Source organism: Rhineura floridana, chromosome 2 (assembly GCF_030035675.1).
Source record: "Rhineura floridana isolate rRhiFlo1 chromosome 2, rRhiFlo1.hap2, whole genome shotgun sequence".
Lineage (NCBI taxonomy): Eukaryota > Metazoa > Chordata > Lepidosauria > Squamata > Rhineuridae > Rhineura > Rhineura floridana.
In genome coordinates, this window is record NC_084481.1 from 168,454,233 (window position 1) to 168,475,154 (window position 20,922).

At 45.4% G+C, this 20,922-nt stretch overlaps 1 protein-coding gene across 3 annotated transcripts in view; it reads left to right on the forward strand.

The window, feature by feature from the left end:
• RPAP1 (RNA polymerase II associated protein 1) overlaps positions 1 to 20,922 on the forward strand; it is a 107,051-nt gene that overhangs the window by 17,190 nt on the left and 68,939 nt on the right. For all 3 annotated transcript variants that reach the window (XM_061611375.1, XM_061611373.1, XM_061611374.1), the window contains 3 exons: positions 3,945 to 4,090; positions 6,211 to 6,303; positions 17,009 to 17,195. In XM_061611375.1, coding sequence (XP_061467359.1) covers positions 6,241 to 6,303; positions 17,009 to 17,195 — 250 coding nt within the window. In that variant the 5' untranslated portion in view covers positions 3,945 to 4,090; positions 6,211 to 6,240. The remainder of the gene's footprint in view (positions 1 to 3,944; positions 4,091 to 6,210; positions 6,304 to 17,008; positions 17,196 to 20,922) is intronic.

Here is a 20,922-nt window from a genome sequence, read left to right on the forward strand (position 1 = left end):
ATTTGGAAAACCCTGGAATGAACTTTCTGTAATAATTGGCAAACCCCAAAAACCGTTGTACATCCTTTTTGGTGACAGGTTGGCCCCAGTCCAATATACAGCTTACTTTCCCTGGGTCCATCTCCACGCCTTCCGCTGAGATTCGATATCCAAGGAAGTCTAGAGACTTGAGGTCAAATCCACATTTCTCTAATTTAGCATACAGGTGATTTTCTCTCAGTCTCTGCAACACCGTCTTCACATGCTGGTCGTGGTCTTCCTGGTTCTTTGAGAACACCAGGATATCATCTAAGTAACAGATTACATATGTGTCCAACAAGTCTCTAAACACGTCGTTCATGAATTTTTGAAAAATTCCTGGCCTTCCACAAAGTCCGAACGGCATGACCAGGTATTCATACTGTCTGTAAGCGGTCAAGAACCCTGTTTTCCATTCATCTCCCTGCTTCATCCTGATCAGATTGTACGCTCCTCTCAAATCCAACTTCGTGAAGATTTTTGCAGAGCGCAGTCGGTCCAACAACTCTGAGATCAGGGGCAGCGGGTAGCTGTTGGGGATGGTGATCTGGTTCAATGTGCGATAGTCGTTACAGGGTCTGAGTCCCCCCCCTTCTTTTTCACAAACAATAGTGGCGCTCCAGCAGGGGATTGTGAGGGGCGTATGAATCCTCGTCTCAGGTTTTTATCCAGGAATTCCTTCAGGGCCTCCCACTCAATCTCTGTGAGAGAGTAGATTCTCCCTGATGGAATGCTGGCTCCTGGCACTAGATCAATCGCACAGTCGTAAGGGCGGTGGGGGGGGTAAAGTCTCTGCCTCCTTTTCATCAAACACATCTTTGAATTCTTCATACTTTGGCGGCAGGGTCACTTGCTCGATCTCTTGCACTGCCCCCGCTAAGGTGTTTTTGATTCCTTCAGGTTGACAGTTCTCCTGGCAATACTGTGAGGTGAACCACACCACCGCCTCCTTCCAACTTATTTTGGGTTCATGCTTTGCTAGCCAGGGCATTCCCAGAATCACCTCAAAGTTCGAGAGATCTGACGCGTATAGCGAAATGAACTCTTCGTGCCCGGGGATTTGAAGTTTCACTTCCTCCGTGGCTTGTGTCACCCCTCCTGACTTCAGGGGTCTCCCATCGATAGTCTCCACAGCTAGGGGAGCGTTCAGTTTCCACCGGGAAATTCCATGACGCTTGACTAACTTTGCATCAATAAAATTTGTGGAGGCTCCACTGTCAATTAAGGCAGTGGAATTAAACACCACTCCTCTGGAAGTTGTAATCCGAATAGGCAAGACCAACACCCCCTTTGAGGGAGGTTGGATCGTTGGGGGGCCTTTATACCACGCTGCCCCCAGTCCACCGGCCTGCACGTGGACTGGGTGTTCTAGTTTCCCGACGGCTCAGCTTTCCCCCCTTTTAGTCCACAGTCTCTGGCCACGTGGCCCGGCTTTGAACAATAAAAGCATAAACGTTCTCGGCGGCGTCTTTCCTTTTCTTCTTCCGACAGTCTTGGCCTAGCCCCTCCCTGTCCGTCAGCTGCATTACCTGCCATTCCTGCAGAGGGAAGGGTCTTGCTGCGAGATGCCGAGGCTGAGTATCTCGGGACCTCCTGCTTCCTTTCCAGGCGCCTTCCTTCCATCCGGTGATCTGTCTGTAGGCATAGCCGGATGAGCCCTGGTAGGTCAGCGGGGGGGGAGGTCCTGGCCAACTCATCCAGGATTTCAGCATTTAATCCACTCCGGTACATAAACATCAGGGCGGCGTCATTGTAACCAGTTTCCTGGGACAGAATTTTAAAAGCGTTAGTGTACTCGGAAACAGTCCCTTTAGCTTGCTTCAGAGCGCCTAGTTGCCGCGCTACTGTTTCAGCTCTTTGCGGGTCTTGGAACATCTCGGTCATCTCCTGTATAAATCCTCTGTACCTTCTTAAGACAGTATCTTTTCTCACGAGATATGGAGTCACCCATTTTGCAGCTTCTCCCTCCAGGAGGCTAATCACGAAGGCCACTATAGCCCCATCGTCTGGAAACTCCATGTGCCTGACATCCAGATATAACTCACATTGAGCCACGAAAGTTGCCAACTGATCACTTTGTCCCACGTATTTGGGGGGCAATCCAATGGGAACCTTTACTGCGGCAGCTGGAGGGGCTGTTTGCATCTGGTCTATCGTGGCCTTCAAGGTTTGATTATCCGTCTTCAGCGCCTTGACTGCTGCTAGCAGGGCTTGGACATCCGTCTGCAATTCAGCTACCTTAGTCCTCAAGAGTTTCACTTCTTCCGTCTCAGAAGTGGGGTTCGTCCCCCCCGCTGCTCTCTTTGACATCTTGTCCCAGTCAAGTCAAGAGAGCGTTGAGGGTGATTTAGGTGGCTCTGTCAAGCTGTCAGGCCCAGGATGCGACTCAGGAAACAGACCAGAGGTTGTAGTTAATTCGTGTTTATTAGGGTAATGTCCAAACAAAGACTGCGCTTTCTCATGAAGCAATACAGGGATACAGGTCCTGCGACATTGGGAGAAAGTTGACAGAGCAAGGGGCTGCTTCTCGCCTGTTCTTTAAGAAGGGGCTAAACGGGTGCGCAACCTTTCAGTCCTCCCTCTTGCTCTGAGCTGTGGAGAAGGGAGGGCCTGGGAATGTCTGGGGAGGATTCTAAAACTTCAAGGCTCCCCGTTGCTAGGCGACCCTATCTCTGGCATGTCCTCTGTTTCGGCTTCGCTCCACAGAGGGTAAGTTCCTCCCTCCTCCCTCTGCCAGCCATCTGAATCCTCTTCTTCCAACCCCCCAGGAGCCCAGCTCATCCTCCCGACACCACCCAAATTTAAACCAAAGCTGCCCGTGGCCAAATCCACACCAGACCTTTATTTCACTTTAGATAGTCATGGCTTCCCCCAAACAATCCTTGGAAGTGTAGTTAGTGAAGGGTGCTGAGGGTTGCTAGGAGATGCCCTGTTCCCCTCACAGAGCTTCAATCAGAGCAGCTGACTGTTAAACCACTCTGGCCACTGTAGCTCTGTCAGGGGAATAAGAGTCTCCTCTCAGCACCCTTCACAAACTACACTTCCCAGGATTCGTTGGGGGAAGCCATGACTGTCTAAAATGAGATAAAGGTGGGTGTGGCCACCTGAATAGGCAAGCCCAGCAGCAGTGAGTCTGGCTTTTAGAACACTGACAGTTGGTTGTTACTGAGCATGTCCGGCGTTATTGAGTTCAATGCTAAATTTCTTAAATTAATTAAAAATCAACCAGGTATTTTTTTTAACGTTTCAACTGCAGAAGATGAAGGTGAGACCATTATGGGGCAAGGTCAGTAGTAGGATTACAGGTACTCTGTGAACATGGCTGATTTTTAATTAATTTCAACAAATTATGAGAACTCTGACAGAAAAAAGTCCAAAAGGGGTCTTTTTTTCCACTTTTTCCACTTTGAGCTCCCGATTCTTTCTGTTTTGTGTATCACCATGAAAATTTAGAGGGTTGTTAAGCAAGCGTTTCTGAGTTCAGGACTATATGTTTTGTAAGGTTTTGCTTTGAAATGAACTTATGGGAAGCATCAGAATGACATGGGGGGTATTTTCAATTTAACATTGTGGAATGCAAAAAATCCACGCTGACTATAGTATACAGCCACTCTGGTGACTGTATAATTTGCACATACATCTTGAGCAAGCTTGCTATAGAAGTGATATGATGTAACTGTTACCATTAGCATGCTTTAGCATCAATTGTTTTATCTTGTAGTGTGATCCCTCTCTCTTATTTGCCTATATAGCTTAGTTAAGTGAAAAAGCAAAGGAAGAATGTGCATAATTAGCGTCTCCGTTTTGTGCAACTCTTGTCAAGACGGTAGTTACCAAGTGGTGCTTCTTTAGTTTCATCACTGTTTCCTTGAAGAAGGAAAAACACCTGAAGCTTGCTGATGCTCTATGTTTTTTTGCTCTCTCAGACTTCCCTGATGTGCCCCCACTGCTGACTCCAGCACCTCCAAAGAAATCCAAATTCAAAAGCGCCCGTGTCCATTTTGATGAGGATCCAGAGGAGCAGTTGGATCACAGTGATCAACACATCACAGCAGTTTTCAGCAAAATCATTGTGTGTCCTGTTTGTAAGAACTATAGAAATAGTGACGAATCCTGTGGTGGTGATTGATCAATACTGAAGCTGGGGCTATATGCACTAAAAATAAAATAAAATGATATAATCTGCCATAGTAACCCAAACATTGCAGACACACCTCAAAAGCAGAAGTTGCATAATTTGTATATTTTATACAAATATACATGTATTTATTTTTATTTAGTTTATTCTGCTTCTACTAATCATGGGGTGAGAGAAGGTGCTTTCTGGGATCTGAAGGCACTTCCTAACCACTGAGTCTATAGGAAGCTGACTTATATGAAGTCAGTTGATTAATCTATCTTGTCCAGGATTGCCAGTGATGTCTAACTAGTAGTGGCTCCCTGAGGCCTTGGGCAGTGGTCTTTCTTAAACCTGCTGCCAGAGATCTTTTTAGGTGGAGATGCTGGGAACTGAAACTGCAAAAAAATGTGCACTGTGGAGCTGTGATCCTCTTCCCCAGGAGAGAGAGAGAGAGAGAAAAATATGTCTCATTCTCAAGATTTTCAAATACAAGCTCCAGGATTTTTCAAAGGATGCCCGTTTAGATTGCAAGCCTATGGGAAGAGCCTGCATATTATTTATTTATTCTATAGTTGTATATATTATAATTGATTATTATTGTTGTATACTATTATTACTATTATATAATTTATTATTTATTCTTTCATGCTAGAGCTTGGCTGCACATACCCCAAAATAAAATACATGGATGATCTATCAAGGGTGTGTGTAAAATATATTTTACCATGTTCTTGTTTGACTCTTTGGGAAGGGCCATAGCTCAGTAGTAGAATATCTGCCTTGCATGCAGAAGATCCTAGGTTCAATCTTTGCATCTAGGCATAGCTGGGAGATGCTCCTGCTTGAAATCCTGGAGAGCTACTGCCAGTCAATGTAGACAGTACTGAGCTAGATGGACCAATGGTCTGACTCAGCTTCTCATGTTCCTATGATTCACATTTATTTCTTACTTGGGTATGCTTACCCCATAGAAAAAAATTACGTGGAAATTAGCCCATATTGTGAACATGTTGTTAGATGTGAAGTTTGTGTGTAAGATTGTGAAATGATCAGTAACGGATAGTGTGATAGTGTGAGGTGCTTACCTCTGACCTTTTGGCGGGGGTCACTGATGATTACTGGGAAGGACAAGGGTGAGACGTGAGTACCAGTAGGAGTGCTAGATTGGCTCAGCCTGTGCATTTGCACTGTGCCGGTCTCATGCCCTTGCCCCCCCCCCCCCCGGGAAGCAGCAGCAACTCATCTGCCGGGAGGTCAGGTAAGCGCCTCCACCCCACCATGTCATCCACAACTGTCATGCCATCTATGACTGAAGATGTCAGTAATCAAATTAAAAGGCTGCAATTCTAAGCACCTTTAACTGGGAACAACTCATGGAACTCAGTGGGACTTACACCTGAGTATAAATGCTTAAGAGAGTGCTAAGAAGTTAAGTTAAAAATAAATAGAACCCCATTTGCATGTAGGCATGTGCAAATGTGTTTCAAAACTGAAGTTATACCTTGTCAAGAATGCAGCTCCTTGCTTTACATGGCAGTTGTGTTTACCAAGGGTCCACGGGGGTTTCCCACAGAATAATTGGATTAACTAATATTTTGACATTAATTTTGTTAATGTTAAGATAACATTTTTATCTTTTAGTAAGAATTTGCTTAATTGTGTCCTTTTGTTTTTTTTAAAAAAATATGCTATATTGTTTTAAAACATAGATATTATTTTTTTAAAAGCAAAATGGAAGTGTTGACAGTAGGCCAGCATCCTTCAGTACCTGTTTGCATACTTTTCAAGGGACACACTTTTATGCATTTGTTGTGTAAAGGATGGAGCTGCCCTTGTCCAATGACTATGAACCTATTGCCTGCTTCATTCTTACAAGTAGCTGCTATTTGTCAAGTGTAAAATGAAAATTGAGGGGTGAGGGGCTTGTACAAGAGCTGCTATCTCATGGCTGAGGAGGGAAGACGTGAGCATGAGTCATAAGGCCAAACTCTTTCTAGTGGGTCATGCTAGCTCGTCACACTTTAATGAATGAATCAAATGTTCATACAACATGGTCTCTTTATCTGTGGCAGGAACACGACACAAGCGCAGCCAGCGTGACCATGCCCGTGTTCACTGGATATCCATTTCCCAGAGTCTTTCACAGGTCTGAAATAAAAACAGAGGTAAGAAAAACAGCTTTGTATTTACCACCTTCTGTTTCTGTTTTTGTTTAATTTTTTGTTGTTGTTATGTGCCTCCAAGTCGACTACGACTTATGGCGACCCTATGAATCAGTGACCTCCAAGAGCATCTGTCATGAATCACCCTGTTCAGATCTTGTAAGTTGTTTAATTTTGCTTATCCTTTTAGTTCTGGATTTAATGCTTCATTTTAATGTAATCTACTGGATTACTGAATGTCAGAGGAAAGTGTTGGTGCATTCCACAAAAGGCTTAGCAAACTAGATGCAGTGAGTTAAGTTAAAAGCAGCTGGGGAAGGCCCCGTAGCTCAGTGGTAGAGCATCTGCTTTGCATGCAGAAGGTCCCAGGTTCAATTCCCGGAATCTCCAGGTAGGGCTGAGAGAGGCTTCCTGTCTGAATCGCTTGAGAAGCACTGCCAGTCATTGTAGACAGTATGGAGCTAGATGGAACAATGGTCTGATTCAGTATAAGGCAGCTTCCTGTATTTCTATGTAAACAGACCTGTTGTATTTTCAGTTGTGGGTGATGAGTTTTCTAGAAGGGTGAGGCAATGGTGGAAGCCAGTGGCTGACTAAGTGGTTATTTTTCTGGTGGTCATTAGGGCTCTGAAGCCTCACGGAGTTCCCAAGGATTTTAGCCCTGCCAGGTCCAGCTTTAAATGAAGCTGTGATGGCTTCATTCAAAGAATCTGAGCAGAGAAGGCACATAGGAGAGAGAAGGGCAACTGCTGATGCAGAAAACAAGCACTGTGAGTGGAGTAAGCATTTGGCCACGATTTCCCACCTGGCTCTGTAAGATGTCAAGGCAGGAGCAATGGCGCCTGTTACAGAGGTTCAGCTGGCCTCAACCAGAGATTGAGCATTTAATGTCACAAGTCCCACGCTGTGGAACACTTCTCGAGCAACAGACATCCTCACTTTTGACTTTCAGGCATCTGTTGAAGACCTTTTTTTTATGCTGACAGGCACATACAGTTGTTTCAAATTTTCTTGAGTAGCCAGTCATTTTAGTGATTGATCTGTACTGTTTTTAATAGTTTTTGAATATTTTTCTGTTGCTGTACAGAATCCTGATATTTTATGAGATGATGTTATCCAAATTTATTTATTTATAAGCTCCCTTTCTTCTGCACTTTAGGGCACAGAAGGTATGTTAACCCATAGAAAGATTTCTTTTGCTAAGGGAGTGTGTTGGGTTGGAAGGGATTTAGTCCTGTGAAGTTCCCTTTTTATTTATTATTTATTTAGACAATTTATATACCACTTATTTTTAAATGAAACTCTAAGCGGACAACATCAGTTAAACATTTTAAATAGCAAATGCAAAAAACTATACGGTCTATAAAATACAACTGATAACTGAACAGAACAACCTCGTTAGTATCAACATTTAGTATAAACATTGCATATAAATGAACTACAAAAATACAAGAAAAAATCATAGCAAACATAGTAGACAGAACAAAATATCCCCTAGGCATAAAAAAAGCAAGTTAAAAAATCAAATCTTATTTTTAAACATGGTAGATTAGAAAAAAGAAAATAAACTCATTTCTTAATAACTATATAATAAAAAGCAGAACAATTACAACAGCCAGCCTTTATAATAGCAAACAGAATTTCATCTAACTACAGTTGGAAATAGATATGATTCAATTTACTCAAGCACACCCTTAGAAGATCAACACACATTTATCCAGTATATTCTAAACCAATGCACTCAAGCATACTATTTTAATGACCCTCTGCAAGCACTCACATAATTCAGTCTCACATCCTAAAAACAGCACACTCGCATGTCCACTCCATGAGAACCACTCAAATCTAAATACAAATAAGCAACAATACGTACACATGCTAAATGCAACATTCATACCAAGCACACACACACACCCCTTGTCTCTCACTCAGGGGCACAGAAACCACCACCAGGTTGTCACCCTGAGGGTATAGAAACCACTTTTTCCAGCATAGTAGGCAATGACACTTCCCTCGTCTCACCCAAGGAACCAAAAGCTACTCAGGTATCAAGCTTTTACCCTGAAAAGAGGTGGGCTTTCAGTCACCTGTTAGTTTGCCCGTCTCTTTTCAGCACTTGCAGAGTGTGGCGATGATTTCTGTTGGAGGGAAATGGATTCCAGACTCCAAGTGTGCCACTGCCTCAGGCGGCCCCTCCCCTTTATATACCTGGAGCAGAGAGAAGATACGGCAAAGTTAAATTCTCATTTATCCAAGTAGTAGTAGGAAACATCTAAGGCAGCTTAGGGTAAAAGAAAATCTTTTATTCGTAGCATGATGGTCTGTTCTACCTCCACTGTCAGAGGCAGTATGTTTCTGAATACCAGTTGCTGGAAACTGCAGGAGGGGAGAGTGTTGTGCTCAGGTCCTGCCTGCCTGCTTCCCATAGGCATCTGGATGGTCACTGTGAGAACAGGATACTGGACTAAATGCCCCATTGGCCATCCTATGCTGGCATAGGCTACAGGGGATGTATAGAGTTACCTTGGTTGAGTAGACAGTCAGAGGAATGCATGGTAGTTGACAAGTAGCATAGAATAGCCTTCTCCAATCTTGTGCCTTCCAGATGTTCTCAGTTACAACTCCCATCATGACTATTGACCATGCTGACTGGCCTGATGGGAGTTGGAGTCTGAAAGGTCTGGAGGGCACTAGACTGGAGAAGGCTGGTTTAGAGTAATCGGTGAGAGTCCATCAGTTTCAGTGCCTCTCTCTCTAGGGTTATCTACTCCATTCTGGAAGAAGGTGATAGCCTATACTCAACCTCATCATTCTATGTCACTTCAGAATGAAAGTTGGGAAATCTAGTTTTGGATGCTGCTCCACATTAAATAATAAAAGGTAAAGGTGTCCCCGCACTTGTAGCGCGAGTCGTTTCCGACTGTTAGGGTGACGTCTTGCGATGTTTACTAGGCAGACCATATATATGGGGTGGGATTGCCAGTTCCGTCCCCAGCCTTTCTTTACCCCCCAGCATATGCCGGGTACTCATTTTACCGACCACGGATGGATGGGAGGCTGAGTGGACCTCGACCCCTTTTACTGGAGATTCGACTTCCTCCTTTCTTTGGAATCAAACTCTGGCCGTGAGCAGAGCTTCGGCTACATTACCGCCGCTTACCACTCTGCGCCACGGAGGATCTTACATTAATAATCTCCCTGCAAATAAAAAAAAAAATCTCAGCAAAAGAAAGGGTCCTATTCCAGTTTTTTAATAGGTGAGAGCTTTCAAAATCACTCAGAAACTTGAAATCTTAACTGATACAGCCCACTCTTGCGAACTCAGGAGACTTATCACCTCCTTTTGGTTCATGTGTAAATGAGATCTTCTAAGGCAGTGCTGAGATGGCAGCTTTGCAGCATGATCCTGGTGGTGCGATAATGGCACTAAATAGCAGCATGTCATACAGTAGTGGGGGATGGAGGGGGAGGAAGGTACAAAGTTGCAGGGGGGGTTGCAACAATTCCTGTGAAGGATGAACTAGTTGAGGTCAGTATGGGTAGGTCTGCACAGTCCTTTTGGGGGGTTGTTGGTATATTGCACACTCAGACTTGAGTACTTTGAGTCAACAGGATTGTTTTCAGAAACTTAAGTTTGAGGAAGCCCCGTTGAACTCAGTGGGATGTGCTTATGAGTAGACACACATAGGGTTGCACTATTCTAACTAGAGAGCAATTCATTTATGCAGTTATTCAACCAAATCATTAATTGCAGTTTAAAATGTGGTTGTTGATTAATCATTAGTACTCACAATAAGCAGCAACACAGTGACTTTGGGTTCTCGAAAGCAGTGTCATCACACAGGCTGCCTATATGTACTCTGCTTTCTTTAAGACTTTATGACAAAAACTTTTATACTGCAATCTTGTACATGTCAGTACATGTCTACTCAGAAGTAAGCTCAACGGGACTTGCTTCTGAGTAGACAGCGTATAGGCTTACCCTGTAAAAGTTGGTTTCCCCCCACTAGTTTGCATCCAAACATATTGAAACTACTATATTGTTAATCTCCAGCATCTTTGAGACCTAAATTGGGCATCCTCAAGATGGCTTTCAATGGTATGCTGTCTTTCTCTTGTTAAGATATGCAGGCAAAGCTTAATTGAAATCCATGTGTCATTCTTACCCTAGCTAGGTGCTCTACTTCCATATTAAATTAACATGTAAAGGAGAAGTGGGGCTGCCCCTAGTAGCCCTCCCATAATGCCATGTGCGTTGAATCGCCCCACTCTGGCACATACAGGTATTTCTAGAGAGGAGGCTGCAGGCTTCCTGTTCGTGTGGAATTCTTGCATTGTAGCCCCCTCCTTGTAGATGGTTGCTTTGTATATGCAAATGCCAGGATAAGGGTCTTCTTGGTGCATAGGGTGCAGCTACTTTTGCGCCCTTCTCCTCCCCCCCTTCCTCAACATGATAATTTAACAAGTAGAACTCCTGAATAGCGGTAATCTTTCACAATGCTGATAGACGTTGAGCTTGTTTGTCTTTTTAAAAGCCATTTTGGTGTGACGCTGTGGTAGGGTTACAGTGTCCAAAAGCCCAAAAAGGGTTATAGAAGCCCAGAAGGGTTCTGTGATTTGGCATTTTGTTTGCCTGTGTCTCTGTCCTTCTCTTTTACATTTTTTTTAGAAGAGCTACAGTCAGACTTGGCAGCCACTTTTTCCTCAGCAAAAAGTCACTCTCATCAGCCTCGCTATTGGAGTGCTTGGAGGTAGCAGCTCACAAATAAAACTGAGAGCATGTGAGAATTTTGTTTCCTGGGTGACAGCATGGGAGTGACCCTGCAATGTTTCTGCTATAAATATGGTAGTGTGCAGTATTGGCTTGTGTCACTTTACATATTGAAGGTGACATTTTTTGCCCCTGTTTTTAAAAAGCTGATGGGAGACATGGAACGGGATCCAGAGAGTCTCTTCCACGTGCACAAACAAGTTTTTGCATGCTGAACCAGCTCTCGTGGCTCTTGCTGGAGGGAGGGGAATTTGCACCTGTTTTCACACAGCTAATTATGTGCGTAGAGGTTGTGCAACTTTGGATGATGCAATGTATTATTTTCCATTCCATCACGGCTCCCTGAATCCCTACCGTGTAGGTGGATTTGCTTCGTGGCTTCTTTTCCTTATCAATAGTCAATAGGTCTGTGACAGACTCTGAGACACCATGCAGATTTTAAAATCCATTAGTTAAACACCAATAATCTAGTTTATTACTGTGAAATTCTTGCCCTATTATAGTCCCAAAATCTCAGAAATGACCTTTACAAGACTGTGAAGTTTGTTTATCCTCAGAAAAGCAAAGCATTCTGATAAGCAGCCTCTTGGGTTAATCATGGAGATGGATTGGAACATACTAGTCAGAATTTACCTACAGTTTGATGCTTGCTTGTTTCACCTTGTCAAGAACTGTATGTGTTTTCTCCTTCCTTCCATTTAAATATATAACAGCAAAGCAATATGTTCCATTGTATCTGGGAAAGAATAAGGAATAAGGAAGGCTTTAACTTCCTGATGCATTAAAATTATCTAACCCAGAACGTGGTGCCAAGGACACTTCTTTGGGCTTGGCCTTTGTAACATGTTAAAAGCTATTTTTTAATTTATTTGGATTTCATTTCAATTCATTTGCCCACAAAGACCACTGGCAATTCAGACGAGGTACAGTAGGGGACAAAGTTTCAGAACTCCTGACCTAGAGTGTTTACACCCCATGGGCAGAGGGTCCAAAATTAGTGTAAATAGAGGGACCCCCCTTTTCTCCACCCCCTTTTGATCACAATTTCCCCCCCTAGTTTTTTAAAGGAATCTACTGCAGCTGGTAAAATAAACTGAGCATGCTCAGTTCCCTAGCAACCAGGGGGAGTAGAAATGTAAAATTAGAAGGAGTAGTCATAAGCAGTGATTGATCCTTCATAGAGGAAGGACTGCTTGTGTGAATGGAAAATACTGTATTTGCAGCTAGCATTGAGCACTCACTGCAGATGGTGCAAATAGAAAATGGAGATAAAAACAGTGTCTTTAGTACGAACTAATGCTCCCATGTGGATAAACAAGCCAAACCATGGCTTAACAATAATGACCAAGCATGTGGGTACCCAAAGAGAACACGGCAGCTGCTTTGCTACTTGCTTGGTGTTCCTGCTGCTGTGCTACCTGGAGGTAAGCCATGGTTTGGCTTAGCATTACATATGAACCCGGGCTCATGGTTTGTCGTCTCTAAACAAACCACAAACAGTAAACCAAGAACAAACTTTGGTTACTGTTTGAGAGTGAGACAAACTATGAGTCTGGGTTCATACATAATGCTAAGCCAAATTATGGTTTAGCTCTGGGTATTGCAGCAAGAGTGGGGGAGGAGCAAAGCGATTTTTTACTTTGGGTACCTGTGTGCTTGCTTGTTTTTGCTAAGCCATTTTTGGCTTATTGTTACATGTGAACCGGACCTTTGAATGAATATATTTCATTGACGTGGATTTCGTTGAGTACTTTTATGGATCCATAGTAATCTTTGCAATTACTGCACATGCCCTTGGTAGATGGAACACATTTACTAGGGAATAAGACCCAGGCCCTGCAGGAGAAAGAAATCATCGCCCCAAGGGAAGGAGAGGCTGCTGCTGCTGTGCTGCTGCTGCTGCGGGACCACCACCCCCACCACCCTTCCCAGAGGGACTTCTGCCTGGCAGGACCAGGCCCCAGGTACCCAGCCAGCCAGGACTGATTCTTACCACCTGTCCCTCTTTGGAGGGATACATAAGCCGGCTGGCTGAGGTGGCCTGGGAGATCCAGGCCCTGCAGGAGAAAGAAAGCATCGCCCCAAGGGAAGGAGAGGCTGCTGCTGCTGTGCTGCTGCTGCTGCGGGACCACCACCTCCACCACCCTTCCCAGAGGGACTTCTGCCTGGCAGGACCAGGCCCCAGGTACCCAGCCAGCCAGGACTGATTCTTACCACCTGTCCCTCTTTGGAGGGATACATAAGCCGGCTGGCTGAGGTGGCCTGGGAGACCCAGGCCCTGCAGGAGAAAGAAAGCATCGCCCCAAGGGAAGGAGAGGCTGCTGCTGCTGCTGTGCTGCTCCTTTCTTTTTCTTTTTTTTTTTACTTTTTGTTGGTGTGTTGATGCAATTTGAGATGAATGGGTGCCTGATTATATGAATGTATGTTTGTTTATATGCTGTATATATGGCTGTATATATAGCTGTTTTTATACGTTTAATTGTTGTATATTTTAGTTGTATTATGTGCTTCAGAGAGAGTTTTATCCATCAGGCGGGGAGACTTGAGGGGGCCCCAATTGCCGTAGTGACGGGCAAAGGAAGGTATGGCGCTGTGAGAAGGACGTGCCAGGTAAGGGGAACGCGGTCCAGACATGTTGTGGCTGTGCCTTGTTCCGGTCCTTCCCACACCCGCAAGGTCGTTGGTAGTCCTATCAGCCATCTCTCAGATCTCCAGTTGCTGTTATTAAATGCCAGATCGGTATATAATAAAACCTCCCTCGTCCACGATTTGATTGTGGATGAGGCAGCCGATCTGGCATGTATAACCGAGACCTGGGTGGGTGAGCAGGGAGGAGTTGGTCTCTCTCAGCTCTGCCCACCGGGGTACCTGGTCCAGCATCATGGTAGATCTGAGGGTCGGGGAGGTGGGGTCGCTGTCGTCTATAAGAGTTCCATCTCACTCACCAAGCACCATGTTCATTCAGTTACTGGCCTGGAGTGTTTACACCTTGTGTTGGGCCAGAGGGACAGGCTGGGAATCCTTTTGGTGTACCGCCCACCTTGCTGCCCAATGGCTTCCCTAACTGAGCTGGCGGAAGTGGTCTCGGATATATTGTTGAGGTCCCCCAGACTAATAGTACTGGGGGATTTCAACATTCATGCCGAGACCACTTTGTCTGGCGCGGCTCAGGACTTCATGGCTTCCATGACAGCCATGGGGCTGTCTCAATATGTTAGTGGTCCAACACATGTATCGGGGCACACTCTAGACCTTGTTTTTGCTACTGAGCATGGGGAAAGTGATCTGGATGTGGGGAGTTTTACAACACTCCCTTTGTCATGGACAGACCACTGCTTGCTGAAGTTTAGACTTTCAGTAACCTCTTCCCTCTGCAAGGGTGGGGGACTTATTAAAATGGTCCGCCCCCGGAGACTAATGGATCCTGAAGGTTTTCAAAGGGCTCTGGGGGATTTTCCGGCTGATAGGACTGGCGCTCCTGCTGAAGCCCTGGTCGCTCTGTGGAATACGGAGATGACCCGGGCTGTAAACACGATCGCTCCTGCACGCCCTCTCCTTTGTAGAGCTCATACAGCTCCATGGTATACTCCGGAGCTGAGAGCGATGAAGCAAGATAGGAGGAGGCTTGAGCGGAAATGGAGACGAACTCCCGACGGATACAATTATGCGCTGGTTAGTGCTTCGACTAAGCTCTATGTAGGAGCAGTGAAGGCAGCTAAAAAACATCATTTTGCTGCCACTATTAAATCATCTCTTTGCCGCCCAGCGGAGCTCTTTCGAGTTGTCCGGGGGCTTCTCCATTCAAACCCTCCGGACAGGGTGGAATCATCGGAGGCCCGCTGTAATCAGTTTGCCGATCACTTCCAGAATAAGATCTCATGTATCCGCCGGGACCTAGACTCTCAAGTTATAGCAGTAGATCCTAGTGAGGTGTCCGGAGCACAGTCTTGTCCTGTTTTGTTGGATGAGCTTCAGTTGGTTCAACTCGAGGACGTGGACAAGGTGCTTGGACAGGTACGTGCAACCACTTCGGTACTGGATCCTTGCCCCTCCTGGCTGATAAAAACTAGCAGGAATGGAACAGGTAGCTGGGCCAAGGAAGTGATAAATGCCTCTTTACGAGAGGGAGTGGTCCCGGGCTGTTTGAAAGAGGCAGTGGTGAGACCACTCCTGAAAAAGCCTTCCTTGGACCCAGACAATTTTAACAGCTACAGGCCAGTGGCGAATGTTCCATTCCTGGGCAAGGTCTTGGAACGGGTGGTTGCTGGCCAGCTCCAGGCGCTATTGGATGAAACTGATTATCTAGATCCATTTCAATCGGGTTTTAGGCCCGGTTTTGGCACTGAGACAGCCTTGGTCGCCCTGTACGATGACCTATGTCGGGAAAGAGACAGAGGGAGTGTAACTCTGTTGATTCTCCTTGATCTCTCAGCGGCTTTTGATACCATCGACCATGGTATCCTTCTGGAGAGGCTCGCGGAGTTGGGAGTTGGAGGTACTGCTTGGCAGTGGTTCCGCTCCTACTTGGCGGGTCGTCTCCAGAAGGTAGTGCTTGGGGAACATTGCTCGACACCGCGGGCTCTCCAATATGGGGTCCTGCAGGGGTCAGTTTTGTCCCCCCTGCTTTTTAATATCTACATGAAGCCGTTGGGAGAGGTCATCAGGAGTTTTGGAGTGCGTTGTCATCAGTATGCTGATGACACGCAGCTCTACTTCTCCTTTTCATCTTCTTCAGGTGAGGCTGTCGATTTGCTGAACCGTTGCCTGGCCTCGACAATGGACTGGATGAGAGTTAACAAACTGAAGCTCAATCCAGACAAGACTGAGATGCTGTTGGTGGACGGGTTCTCTGATCGGATGGTGGATATATACCCTGTCCTGGACGGGGTTACACTCCCCCTAAAGGACCGGGTTCGTAGTCTGGGAGTCTTTTTAGACTCTTCCCTCTCACTTGAGGCTCAAGTAGCCTCGGTGGTTAGGAATGCGTTTTACCAACTTCGGTTGGTAGCCCAGCTACGTCCCTATTTGAGTAAAGAGGACCTTACATCAGTGGTACATGCTCTGGTAACCTCACGTTTGGATTACTGTAATGCGCTTTACGTAGGGCTACCTTTGAAGACAGTTCGGAAGCTACAACTAGTGCAAAATGCGGCGGCCAGATTGCTGACAAGGACCAAGCGGTCCGAGCATATAACACCTGTTCTGGCCAGCTTGCACTGGTTGCCAATATGTTTCCGGGCTAGATTCAAAGTGTTGGTATTAACCTATAAAGCCTTATACGGTGCAGGACCACGATACCTTGCGGAACGCCTCTTCCGATATGAACCGGCCCGTGCACTACGTTCTGCTACGAAGGCCCTCCTCCGGGTTCCAACTCACAGGGAGGCCCGGAGGGTGATGACAAGATCTAGGGCCTTCTCAGTGGTGGCCCCCGAACTATGGAACAGTCTCCCTGAGGAAGTACGCCTGGCGCCGACTCTGCTTTCCTTCCGGCGCCAGGTCAAAACCTTCCTATTCTCTGAAGCATTTTAAGTTACATTGATCTAATTTTAATAATGTTTATTGTATTGTTGATTGTATTTTAATATTATTTTGTTATTCATTGTATTTTTATACTATTTTATGTTCACCGCCCAGAGAGCTATTGCTAGTCGGGCGGTATATAAATTTAATAAATAATAATAATAATAATAATAAAAATAAGCCCTATTAAGCAGAGCAGGATTGATTTCTGAGTAAACATGCATAGAATTGCACTGTATATCAAAAAGCATATACAAATACATGTTGAAGATAGCAGAAAATCTGGATGGCGCATATTGACGCAACTGTATTGGGTGGCAGGAATGTTGATGAACTGTTTTTATTGTTGTTTTTGTTAATATAAGAACACAGAAAGACAGAGGAGTGTTTACTTGCTGTCTTGTCTTCCTGCAGGCCAGATCAGCACCTGGAAAGAAAAGTATCTTTGCCCAGAAGATAGCTGCTAAGAGGGCAGCCACAGTGGCTCAGGCATCTAATCCTGCCTTTGATGAAGCTGAGCAAACAAACATAGAAAAAGCAACTCCAGAGGCTGGGTTCCCTCTTGAAGCCTTGGATACCCAGTTTCACGGGGATGAGAAAGGTGAATGTTGACTCCTGTGTAGCAAGGTCCTCAAGTACCCATGGGCATGCGGAAGCCTTGAAGGTGCTTCTTGGAGCTGAACAGTAGTGCAGTGGCAAATTCAGAAGTGTAGGGTCATTTCGTGATAGTCACGTCAAACCTTGTCATTGCCATGTCCCCTTTTCCACTTTCCCTCATCTCCCTGGCTCTCACTGACATCTCAAAAGTCCACACTCCACTACAACAAACATCCCTAGGAGCCAATCAAGATGAAAGGGGAAGCTGTGTGTTAGCCATTGAGAAGAATCTTTGTTATTTTGTACTGAATGGAGCCAATTAGAGTGAAAGGAGGTGAGTCAGCCACTCAGAAGATTCTGCTTAGTAGGTAACACACAGCCTCCCCTTTCATGTTGATTGACTCATACATAGGGACCTGGCTGGGACCCTGCTCCCAAAAGTAAAGGGTCTATGATCCCCCCGCAACCCCAGACAACTACACCTTGGAGATGAATACAGGGAACGTAGGGAAGCAACTATCCCTTTTAAAGCAGATAGTTGTGCCAATGACTCTTAGCACTGAGGCTGCAATCCTGTGCACTGTTACCTGGGAGTAAGCACCACTTAACTCATTGAGATTTATCTCTGAGAATACATGCATCTGATTGTCAATCAAATCAAGAGGTTTAGATAAAACCTCTTGTGCTGCCTTGATTTCAAGTAGGTTGTGCTGCCTCTCTTTCCCATGCCCCAAACTGCTGAATATTTTGGCAACTGTCCATCTTCTCTGTAGAAGACCTGCCTTATGCTTTGGGAAATACTGCCATGGAGCATTGAAGTCCTCACATTCTTCCCTCTATTAATGATGTTCAGAGGTGGGTGCTGTTGCTTATGTAGCCAAAATGGCACCATCCATTCACTTTTAAGAGGGAGGCATTGGCAGACTTGGGGAAATGACAGGAAAAAATTGTATGCATGTGTCACTCAAAAAATAAATTCATTGAGGACTTCCATTGACTGTTATGGAGGGGAAAAATAGAAACCTGAGTGAGAGGGGGAATGAAATAGAGTGACCTAGAGGAGGGCACGGCTGAATGATTGCACTGGTCAGACAGCAAATGGAATAGTTAAATTTTACTTTGGCAGGGAAGGCCAGCTAATTCAGCCTGCACTTAAAGTCTATAAGGCAAAAGTAGCAGGACAGTTGCTTTATGGAGCACAGCTCTGGGGTAATAGTGATTTACAGAGGATTGAATCTATTCAAGAACAATTTTTCAAGTGCCAAATGGTACACCATCTTCCCTGCTACAAGCCTAAGCAAACTTGCCAAAGCTGACCTCACTTATAAACGATCACAAACATCCGCTGGGACCTTGACTCCAATATTGTAGCAGTTGAGCCTAATGAGGTGTCCGGAGCACAGTCCTGTCCTGTTTTATTGGATGAATTTCAGTTGGTTCAGCTCGAGGACGTGGACAAGGTGCTTGGACAGGTGCGGGCGACCACTTCTGCTCTGGATCCTTGCCCCTCATGGCTAATAAAAGCTAGCAGGAACGGAACAGCCGGATGGGCCAAGGAGGTGATCAATGCCTCTTTACGAGAGGGAGTGGTACCACCCTGCCTGAAACAGGTGGTGGTGAGACCGCTCCTAAAGAAACCCTCCTTGGACCCTGAAAATCTTGACAACTATAGACCGGTAGCAAATGTTCCGTTCCTGGGCAAGGTTTTAGAGCGTGTGGTCGCTCACCAGCTCCAGGCTCTCTTGGATGAAACTGATTATCTGGATCCATGTCAATCGGGCTTTCGGCTGGGGTTTGGTACAGAAACAGCCTTGGTCGCCCTGTATGATGACCTCTGTCAGGAGAAAGACAGAGGGAGTGTAACTCTGTTGGTTCTCCTTGATCTCTCAGCGGCTTTTGATACCATCCACCATGGTATCCTTCTGGGACGTCTTGCGGACTTAGGAGTTGGAGGCACTGCTTGGCGGTGGCTGTGCTCCTACCTCGAGAATCGTCTCCAGAAGTTGGTGCTTGGGGAGCATTACTCGAGTCCCTGGATACTCCAATATGGGGTCCCACAGGGTTCAGTTCTGTCCCCCATGCTCTTTAATATCTATATGAAGCTGCTGGGTGAGGTCATTAGGAGATTTGGAGTGCGTTTCCAGCAATATGCTGATGATACGCAGCTCTACTTCTCCTTTTCATCTTCTTCAGGTGAGGCTGTTAATGTACTAAACCACTGCCTGGCTGCGATAATGGACTGGATGAGAGCTAATAAACTGAGACTGAATCCTGACAAGACTGAGATGCTGTTGGTGGGGGGGCTCTCTGCCCAGATGGTTGATGTCCGACCTGCCCTAGATGGGGTTACACTCCCCCTAAAGGAGCAGGTCCGTAGTTTGGGGGTCTTATTAGATCCGCTCCTGTCACTGGAGGCTCAAGTAGCCTCGGTGGCACGGAATGCGTTCTACCAGCTTCGGCTGGTAGCCCAACTACGACCCTATCTGGATAGGGAGAACCTTGCCACAGTTATCCATGCTCTGGTAACCTCTAGATTGGACTACTGTAATGCACTCTACGTAGGGTTACCTCTGAAGACGGTTCGGAAACTTCAGCTGGTGCAGAATGCTGCGGCCAGAGTTCTTACTGGGACAAAAAAAATTGATCATATAACCCCTGTCCTGGCCCAGCTGCACTGGCTACCAATATGTTTCCGGGCCAGATTCAAAGTGTTGGTTCTTACCTATAAAGCCCTTAACAGCATCGGACCGCAATACCTGGCGGAACGCCTCTCCCGCTATGTACCTACCCGGTCGCTGCGCTCGACGTCGAAGGCCCTTCTCTGTGTCCCAATGCATAGGGAGGCACGGAGAACGATAACTAGAGCTCGGGCCTTCTCAGTGGTGGCCCCCGAACTATGGAACGCCCTCCCTGATGAGATACGCCAGGCGCCTTCTTTGTTATCTTTTCGGCGCCAGGTAAGGACCTACCTCTTCACCCAGGCATTTTAAAAATTTAAAAATTTGAATTTAAAATTGAAAAATTTTAATTATGTTTTATTGTGTATTGTATTTACATCCACTTGTATTTTAACCTGTTTTATTATGCTGTACACCGCCCTGGGAGCTTATTGCTATAGGGCGGTCTAAACATGTAATAAAATAAATAAATAAATAAATAAGATGCTAGTCTACTGAATTAAGATGGTTTATGGAGAGAGCCAGAATCTCTCAAATCTGGCATTGATTAGTATCTCAGATAGTGGTTGGGTTACGACTTCCGGGAAGGATTGCTTCGCTTGTGCCTGCCTCTGAGACGAGCTCTCGTCTCAGAGGAAGCTTTTTCAGTTTTAAAACCAGTCAAAAGGTTTTTTTTGACTGGTAAAAACTTTATCCCAGGCAAGGGAGAAACGAAGAGATCATCCACAAGCTTCGTTGTGTTTGTTGGGGGACTTGAATTCATTAGGATTGCCTATGAACGAAGGACCAGCCAGCAACGTGGGACGGAGCCAAGGAATTTCAAGCAAGCTCAAACTGATTAAGCGAGACGTTTTTCTTTTCTTCAAAGAAAAACAGATTTTAACAGGCAAGCATTCTTCTTTCTATCCTTATCATTTGGCTTAAATTGTTGCAGTAAAAGAGATTTGTTAAAAGAATCAGCAGTAAAGAATCCCTGGGTGAGTTATAACTTTTCTCTTTTATACACGGAATTAAGGCGGAAGGAAATCGAAATAGCTTATCTTTGTTTTTATT